The sequence below is a fragment of the Strongylocentrotus purpuratus genome, unplaced genomic scaffold, assembly GCF_000002235.5.
Source record: "Strongylocentrotus purpuratus isolate Spur 01 unplaced genomic scaffold, Spur_5.0 spur5_scaffold_3, whole genome shotgun sequence".
Lineage (NCBI taxonomy): Eukaryota > Metazoa > Echinodermata > Echinoidea > Camarodonta > Strongylocentrotidae > Strongylocentrotus > Strongylocentrotus purpuratus.
Genome location: NW_022145609.1, coordinates 13,736,994 through 13,747,128, shown reverse-complemented (window position 1 = coordinate 13,747,128; position 10,135 = coordinate 13,736,994). Strand labels below are relative to the sequence as shown.

Here is a 10,135-nt window from a genome sequence, read left to right as displayed (position 1 = left end):
ATTGATGATGACATTGTGTCAAGTAGAACGTCTCAAAATTGTATTTTTTTTCTTCAAATTTGAGGTTATCCTTCGTTAGGGTGACACCTTTTCCAACAAATGCCGAGTTTTTGTTTGCTGGTGTCCCTCCATTTTGAAAGACTCTCCACCACTCCTCAGTGCTAGGCCCTGTTTCATAAAACTTGCTATCTATATCAAATGCTAAATTTCTATGACAAATTTGCTCTCAGCTAATCAAATGCCATGATTTCAGTAGATTATAACAGTTATTGTCACTTGCAGTGGCGTACGCAGGATTTTGTTAAAGGGGGGGGGGGGGGGGGGGGGGGGGGGGGGGGGGGGGGGGGGGGGGGGGGGGGGGGGGGGGGGGGGGGGGGGGGGGGGGGAAGAGGACATATTATTTTATTTTTTTTGGTCCCCAAAAAAATCGCAACGACTCAGCCAGCCGCTGAATAAGCAGGGGGGGGGGGGGCGTGCGGGGGGTAAGAGGACATTTTTTTTTTTTTTTTGGTCACGAAATTTGAAAATTTGACCGATTGACATTTCGTTCCGTGGGGGGGGGGGGGTTAGGTCATCTTCTTTACGTCATCTATTAGGATTGTTTTGATTTATTTATTATTATTTTTTATTTAATAAAAAAAAAGGGGGGGTTTCTCGAAAAACATACACATTAAAAAAATTCAAGGGGGGTTTAACCCCCCCCCCCCCCCCTGCGTACGCGCCTGGTCACTTGTTAATGATAACAAGTTTTATGAAACAGACCCTGGTCCTGAAATGGTTCGGTTCCTTTCCATTTAAAGTACAACATTCCAGGTCCAGTCTAAAGTGGATCCTAGCAATGCAGCTTATCTGTCTGGAGATCTATCTATGCACACAGACCTTACCTACTACAACAATCACCTGGGGTAAGTCAGGTCTTTCAAGGCGAAGGCGATGGTGATCTTTAAAATGTTGACATATCAAGCCATATATATATATATATATATATTGGCCTACTGCACCTGCTTGATAAAACAAGACAATGTTTATAACAATTCATTTCCATTTACTTTTCATATCTACCTTTAATTTAAATGAACATTGTACATGCGGATTTGGGGGACACGTCCCAATCGTGCCCCCCCCCATGAACCCCAATAAATGACATAACTTAAAGGGATAGTTGAGTTCTGTTTTCAGCCCGCAAATATCTTCAAAGTGCATGGTTATTGCTCTGTTCTTATTCTTATCTATGACATTTCTAGTTTCCTTTAAGAACCTAAAATTGCTATGAAGGTAATTTTAGACCCCAAAATGTGTGAAATTTAGCCAATACGATCATTGAGTCAAAGAACATACGGAGTATACCACGGAATATTTCTGCTCCCGCTTTTCACCCGTTATTTGCCTAATATTACATTTATTTGGACACGAGGTGATATTCCTTGTTGAGAAATTGGTAAGAGAATTGTTTTGTGAAATAATCTGAGCAACATGGTGAGAACAAGAAAAAAGAACTTGAGCATAATAGGAAAGAAAAATCTGGCGAAAGTGACAGAAACATTTACGGAAGCCTGGCAACTGGAGACGCGGTAGAAGCCGGCATAGTAAATGGACAAACCACTCTCCAAAAGTCAGCTGCTCGCCCAAGCATGAGCTCGATGAGCAGCGAAGAGCAGGACAATACCTCGAACGCGGCGATTAAGCCTAATTCTCAGCCAGCCATCCAACTCCAAGAGGAGATTAAAGACGTAATCTGCTCTAAGCCGATCCTCGATCGTCTTGTTGCGCTGATAGCCGACGCCATCATGGAGAAAGTATCTCAAGACGTATACGCCGCCATCAACCACGACCTCGAAGTCAAGAACAAGGAGGTGCGATCGCTGGAAAACAAAATCCAGAAGTTGGAGAGGCAGTTCGTCGCCATGGAGAACGCCCAGGAGGAGCAGGCCCAGTACTCTCGCAGAAACTGCCTGCTGATATACGGAGTGGCAGAGCAGAACGGGGAAGTTACCGACGAAGTCGCGATGCAGCTCCTCAATTCCAAGCTGGAAGTCGATGTGAAGGCCACAGACATCGATCGAAGTCATCGTCTCTTCACGAAGAAACGTACGACGGACGACGAAGCCCGACCACAGCCAAGACCCCTCATCATCAAGTTTGCAAGATATAATGTCCGTCAACGCGTCTATGCCGCGAAAACAAAGCTGAAAAAAACACAGATCTTCATCCGCGAACACCTGACAGCCGCTCGCCAACGAATCATGAGAGAGACACTCAAATGCCCATCGATTGCGAAGGCATGGACGATTGATGGGAAAATTCGTGCACTGACCAAAGACAACGCGGTCGTGTCCGTCAGAACCCTGAACGATCTTGACAGACTGTGAGGTACGCACTTTTGACAAAACTTATGTTTTTTGTTTTACTTTAAATGATTAAATACCCATGTATCTCTTGTAAAAAAGTTGTAAAGCATAACCATAATGCTATCATGTGTATATGTTGTAAACAATGGGCACATTTAACATGTTCTTCTGCTTCACGAGAATTGTTCTTATCTCAGAAGGATTGGATGTGCACACCGTGCATGTTTAAAGAGTTACCAAACAACCCCGATTGCTTAAGTTTTGTAGTAACAGACCACGAGACCCCTCCCACTGACGAGCTAAATATAGATTATCCTCATTTAGCTGTACAAGAAGAACAGTTGAACACAACTTACAAGAACTTTGATGCAATGCAGAACTTGATGAAATTCCAGAATGGATTACACTTGATTCATTTAAATGTTTGTTCGCTCTATAAATGTATTGATGAGATCAGAAGCAAATTTGTGAACGCCAATTTTGATATTCTGACATTCAGTGAAACCATGCTTGACTCCTCCATTCCAGATGCTTGTATTAATATTGACGGATTTTCAATGATACGCAAAGATAGAAATAGACACGGTGGAGGAGTTATATCATACGTGAAGAATTGTATAATATATAAAGTGAGAAATGATTTAAGCTGTGATGACTTAGAAATGATCATACTACAGGTTGATCCACTAAAGCAAAAACCTTTTCTTGTTTGTATATGGTATAGACCACCTAATTCTTCGTTGGAGGTTTTTGATAAGTTAGAAAAATTGCTACAAGACATTGAATTAACTGGCCTCGAAGTTTTGTTGATGGGTGACTTAAATTGTGATATCATGAACTCTCACCCAAGCTGCAATACTAATCGGCTTTTGACTTTGCTTGAAAATTACCACTTAAAGCAACTAATCTCTAAACCGACTAGAATTACTCGTAACTCTAGTAGTACAATAGACTTAATCATTACCTCCAGCGAAGAAAAGGTCAGCTTTAATGATGTAGTTCAGATTGGCTTGAGTGATCACTACATGATCGTAGCCTCGTGGGGCAACATCAGAACTAGGGTTAATGAACATAAGTATATCACCTTTCGTGATGTTAACAAAATGAATGTTGATAATTTTCAAGGAGAATTGTTAAATGAATCATGGAATGATGTACACAATATAAACGATGTGGATGAATCTTATTGTACATTTGCAACAACGTTTAAAAGGATTGTTGATAAGCATGCCCCAATGAAGACGAAGAGGGTCAAACAAAATAATGTCCCATGGATAACAAAAGAAATAAAGGACATGATGAAAGAAAGAGATAAACAGAAGAGGAAAGCTAAGCGCATTGGCAATGTTGATGAATGGGAAAGTTATAAGAAGTTAAGAAATAGTGTTACTACATTATTGCGAAATTCAAAAAAGGTGTACTTACAAGATAAAATAAAGGAAAATGCAGGTAATAGTGCAGCGATTTGGAAAGCACTTAGATGTATGATCCCTAATAAACGGAGTAACTCTCGTATTCCTGGTATTAAATTTAATGATGAAACGATTAATAACGATCATGAAATGGCTAACATTTTTAATGATTTTTTTGTCAGTATTGCACGAACATTACATGATGGTTGTAATTCAGATGGTGACTTTACTTCCTTTTTAAAAAGGGCAGATACAACATTTGAATTTAAGGCTGTTTTGATCGAAGATGTAAAAAGAGTGCTGACAAATATTCCTGAAAATAAGGCCACTGGTTTGGATGACTTACCGGCTAAAATGATTAAAATGGCAATGTCCTACATTGTCTCACCATTGACACACTTGATAAATTTGTCTCTAACCAGTGGCGTAATCCCGAAGGAATGGAAAACTGCAGTAGTAATCCCCATATTCAAAAGTGGGGATGTTTTTGAATTGTCAAACTACCGACCGATCTCGATCCTCCCGATCCTATCTAAAGTTATTGAAAGGATTGTGCATGAACAGGTCACTGAATATCTTACACAAAATTCGTTGTTGTACAGTCACCAATCTGGATTTCGCCAAAACTATTCATCCGCAACAGCCCTCTTGAACCTTACTGAAGATCTATTATCTAATATGGATAACGGTCTGGTAACCGCATTTGTAGCGTTGGATTTAAAGAAAGCGTTTGATACTGTAGATCACAATCTGCTCGTAAAGAAACTCGAATGGTACGGATTTGATCAAATAGTGCATCTTGGTTCAAAAACTATTTGAGTGAGCGCACACAAGTCACCAAAGTAAATGGTATTACATCATCTGTTGGGAAAGTAGAGTGCGGAGTCCCACAAGGATCAATATTGGGGCCGATGTTATTCCTAATATTCATAAATGACATTGCAAATGTGGTGAAGCATTCATCAATATCATTATTTGCAGATGATACGTGTATATATTATTCCTCCAATAGTGCCAATGATGTATCAAACAAGGTTAATGATGATTTAAATACTGTAACTTTATGGCTGAATGCTAACAGGCTGATACTTAATATGAGCAAAACTGAATATATGCTTATTGGATCCCATAAACGAGTAAAGCAGTTTCATAATGTAAATATTAATATACACATCGATAACAATGCACTGAAAGAAGTTTATAGTTGTAAATATCTTGGCGTAATTCTTGATCCTAGTTTGAATTGGAAACTGCACATAGACCATGTACGCAAAAAAGTTGTCCGAGGCTTATTTCTCTTTCGTAAAGTCAGACCTATTGTTGACTTGTGTACTGCTAGAATGCTATACTTTAGTATTATTCAAACACACTTTGATTACTGCTCTATAATTTGGAATAATGCTACTCAAGTCGTATTAAATAAGCTACGTGTTCTACAGAATAGAGCTGTACGGATTATGGTTAAGGCACCTTTTGAGCAAAGAACTCGAGAAATCTACCAACAAGCAAAGATAATCCCAATCGTTGATAGATGGACAAGAGGAAATTTAATCATGCTATTCAAGATAATGCACGACTTAACTCCAACGTACTTATCTTCACGAGTTGAATTACGACATAATCCACACAATTTAAGAAATAGCGATCATAAAATTCAGCTTCCAAAGCCTAAGACCGAGTTTTTGAGAAGAAGTTTCTTTTATCATAGCTCCAAATTATTCAATTGCCTCTCTTTTGAAACGCGAACCTTAGACACACTGGCTACCTTTGTTCGCACCATTGATTTGAATGAACTCATGTAGACTGAACATTATCTTGCCCTTTTTTACAATTTTTACAATTTTTACCTTCAATTTGATATTCTATTGGTTATGTTTTAAATAGATATATATATATATTTATTTTTTTTTGATTAAATATTTTTTTATAGTTTTTTTATTGTTGTTTTTTTTAATAGTTTTTTAAACACGATAAATATTATACCCATCCTCTTATTCCTGTCTTGTGTTTTTTTTTAATTCTTATGTTTACCTTGATGTTTTTTGTGTTATGTTATCGGTTTTACAGTTTTACTCGTATGCTTGTTGTCGTCCTAGTTGAATATCTGCAATCAACTGTCTTATTGCTTGTTTGTTTTGTACTTTAATCTGTTAGATATTTATTTGTTTGACTATACATGTACATATTCATTGCCTTACTTCTTGCATTTGCAACGTTTTACATATTATTGTATAATTCACTGTATATTTATTGTTATTTTTATGTTTGTGGACCCCTTTGAAAATCAGCTGTGCTGAAAGGGCCATCCACCCTATGAGAGGAAATGAATAAATAAATAAATAAATAAATAAATACCAATACAGCTCCACTTTCAAAAAAAACACGGTGACCGTTAATTAATTATTTAATAAAAAATAACAATACACGGGCCGGCTGGTTGTGCGTAATATAAGCAACACGAAAATGCCAACAAAAAAAGCCAACATCGACATTGGCTGAAATGCGACGTAAAAGGCGTTATTTCGTTTTTTTCAACGGTTTTTTCAAATTGTTCAAATGTCTAATATTTGTGGGGGCACACAAGTATTAGAAATCGTTATATTTCAGTCGTCTCTGAAACGCTTTTGATCAAACAAAGATGATTTTGTCATTTAAATATTATGTTCTTTCAAATTTGACACTCAGTTTTTCATTATCTCACAAACAAATTATTTTGTGTAGCGCCCTCTGCAACAGAACTCAACTATCCCTTTAAATTATAAAAAAAAATCCAAGATTGCTGCCACTCCCGTCTCCCCCCCCCCCCCCCCCTTTTCCTTTTGAGATGGTGACTGTTTTTAGTTAGTCGGATTTTTTTCTGAATGCTGTGCCCACTCTTTTACAAAACCTTGGGTCCGCCCCTGTTGATACTTTCGCTAAGTCTACTCACCTACAGTATATCTGTACAAATATGATATATATAATATAAATATTTATGTATGATATTATCCATGATTTTGTATCTGAATAAAGATTTATTGCAACAACAAAAAACAAAGAAATCTGTATACCAAGCAAATAGAATTTGGCTGTCCATAAATTTCTTCTCACCCGAACTCCAGATTTAGATGCAAATAGAACTTGATCGTTGCTTGTCGAATGAATTCTTGTCTCCCGAACTCCCGATTCAGATGCATATAAAACTTGGTCATGTGGGTTATCGAACTAATTCTTCTCTCCTGAACTCCAGATTCAGATGCTACACTGTATAAAGCAAGCCGATCTTCAGGGCGGCGACAACACCCTCGTTGATGGGTTCAAGATCGCCGACGACCTCCGTAAGACTGCTCCGGACCTTTACGATGTCCTCACGAAACAGGTCTTAGAGTTTTATGATTGCGGTACGGACAGCGTTGGGGAATTCTTTCAGCACTCCCGGCATTGTGTTTTCCGGTTCGTACAATATTTTCACACCACGCATTTTTATTTGATTTAAAACGTGTATCTCAAGTCATTTGGTTTTTAATAAAGAGCATTGTTAAGATCATTTTTTTTTTTATCATGGCCAAAATGGCTGGAGCAGGCTGGGGGACACCCCCCCCCCCCCCCACACACACACACACACAAACGGAAATAGCAGTGCCCAACCTTCAATGCTATCATTCAATAATCATCAAACTTCATAGGTCTACATTAAATCCGCGACCCTTGGTCTAAAATCATGTTTGACAAAAGGAAAATTTTGAACTCGACTAACTTCCTTTGTTAAATCAGATTTCGAACAAAAAGCTAACCTAGTGTCGGATTTAAATCTTAGTAGAATTTTGGCCTTGACGTTAAAATATTTTCAAATTATAGTTTTACGATGACTATCATCCCTTATCTTTCGGTAGCCTGAATCAGAAAAACGAAGTCGACCAAGTTCTATTCAGCGACCACGGACGGAGCGCTATGCTGCGCATGCCAGTCGATGACGTCATCATGACGTACAAAGCCTTGTCAGCATTCGCCTCTCGCCTGTACGACCCCCGATACGTCTTTGAGTACAAGATGAAAGATGGTAAGAAACTTCTTCTTGAGCAGTAGTTTTTATTCTCCTGATTGATTAACATATAATTCTAAAAACACGATCGCAAAAACTTTCGAGAAACATCAAGGTATGCAGCCCCGCACATCAACAGGAATCAACTTATATTTGGATGGCGCCCTACGGAGCACTATATAAACGTAGAATATTATTATTATTGTTATTATTGAAACGTAAGTGCAACCCTAGCCCTTTTGATTGAATTATTAATATTATTTTCATTATTGTCATTATTATTGTTATTATTATCATTTTTGTTTTTAATTTTATCGTTATTATTATTATCATCATTATCATCATCATCATCATCATCATCACCACCACCACCACCATCATCATCATCATCACCATCATCGTCATCATCATCATCATCATCATCATCATAAACGTCATCATCATCATCACCATCATCATCATCATCATCATCATCATCATTATCATTAAATGAAGTCGCCGTCACGTGAGTTCAGGTAGTAAATGATCGAATCATATTAAATCAAATGAAAAATTTGTTATCCTAGGAGACATGTTGATCATGGATAACTATCGTGTCCTTCACGGTCGGAAAAACTTCACTATGAAACCAGGTACATCCAGGCATCTTGAAGGAAGCTACTTCGATTGGGATACGGTCATGTCTAAACTCAGAATACTCAAGAAGAATCTAGAAGGAATGTAGTCGCACATTCTACATAATACTCCCCAGGGAGTGGAGATTGTGCACACACTGTGTGCGGGCAAGCACTGAATCCAAACGCTCCTTCTCTCCCCGTTCCTTTTCTTCTCTGCAAGTCACTCTTTTTTATATTTATTTTTATTGTTGTATCTGAGTTGAGGGCTGCGGGCACGTCAAGCTACTTTGCCTATTTCTGTAGCCCTTCTGCATCTAATGTATCTTAATATTATGCATTCAATATATTCGTTTAATTTCGTTTATTATCTGTAAAAAATTATATACACTTAAAATAGTGTATCAAACCATATTATGTTCATGAAAATGTATGATGAAGAAGAAAAAAAAATGCAGAAACCAATAAATCAAATCAAATCAAACCAATGACCGGTGTAATAGTTTTATCTGTAAAGCGCTTAGAGACGTCCGATATGATTGTATTAAGCGCTATATAAAAGCTGAATATTATTAGTATTATTAATTATCGGAGAGATGGTGAGACGTGGTTTCTCACTGTTCGGTACACAGACGGCTCCGACTGGGAAATGATATTCACTTTGTTAAAGACATGGCCGCGATGATAAGCTTCAGGGCTCCGGAGGGGGTGGGGTGGGCGCATCATGTCTGGTGCTCCATGAAAACGATGTGGTTGAGAAGAACACGCGTCCAAATGTCTTTAGAAGGTTATAATCTCACTGTATAATTTGATGCTCTTGATTCAATTTTGTTTTATTTTGGTCCTTAAAATTAGAATTTGGGCAACTGAGACATAATCAGCTATGCTAGCCTCACACCAACCATTATGTATCATTGTATTTTTTTACTTCAAAGTGGAGATTTACTACGCTGCTATTTAGTCAGACAATAGTTTAGATCAATCCTCTTGCATGTCATGAGTAGCTGATAATTTTGGCCCTTTAATTTTGCATCATTTTACTTATTTTCTGTTATTTGTTACTATACTGTATATTGCCGACGGGGGGGGGTAGTAGTATCTTGGTTTGTACATGTTTTTTGTATACTTATGTTCTTGTTTGTTTTTTAGTTTTTTAATATTTGAATGTTATGATATGTGTTATCTTATAATTGTACATGATTTTTTTTTTAATATTGCGCACGAACCTACAGAAAAACAGCCTTTGGCTGAAGTTGGTGCCGTGCAAAAATGAAAAAAGCTGAACCGAACTGAACTGAACTGAATTATATATTGATGTTCATAATGTTTATATTGTTCAAGTAGTTTTTATCTTCATATTGCTCTGTTGCATGCCATTTGTTTACAGAGCCCCTTGAAACAGTACTTTGATTACTGATGGGGCTACCCTGTTTAAATAAAACGAAATAAATAAATAAATGCTAGAAATTGTGCGAAACCTGCTCATTTTAATGAGCTTTAATTTCATTACGATAAAGTATAGTTGCTATTTTCTTTCATATCCTTCTAGTCTCGCGTATCAAAGCTGTGTTCATTTTCCATCCAACACCGGTCAATGCATTTGTGTTAGGAGATCCTGAAAATAACAGGAAAATAAACAGAACGTCAAATAGTGCCAATAGATCATTTTTCATTTAATTCATTTTTGGTCATGGGGTTTGTGGTGTCTTATGTAATGGTGCTTGCGCAGCAGGCGCGTAC

The 10,135-nt window shown here is 37.7% G+C and overlaps 1 protein-coding gene across 1 annotated transcript in view; it reads left to right on the top strand.

Annotated features, from left to right (window-relative positions):
- Nucleotides 1-8,590, top strand: part of LOC100891467 — a 13,320-nt gene extending 4,730 nt beyond the window's left edge. The window contains exons 3-7 of the mRNA XM_030995752.1: nt 801-905; nt 1,511-2,336; nt 6,990-7,192; nt 7,633-7,799; nt 8,348-8,590. Of these exons, the coding sequence (XP_030851612.1) occupies nt 801-905; nt 1,511-2,336; nt 6,990-7,192; nt 7,633-7,799; nt 8,348-8,505 (1,459 nt within the window). The 3' untranslated portion in view covers nt 8,506-8,590. The remainder of the gene's footprint in view (nt 1-800; nt 906-1,510; nt 2,337-6,989; nt 7,193-7,632; nt 7,800-8,347) is intronic.
- The last annotated feature ends 1,545 nt before the right edge of the window (nt 8,591-10,135 follow it).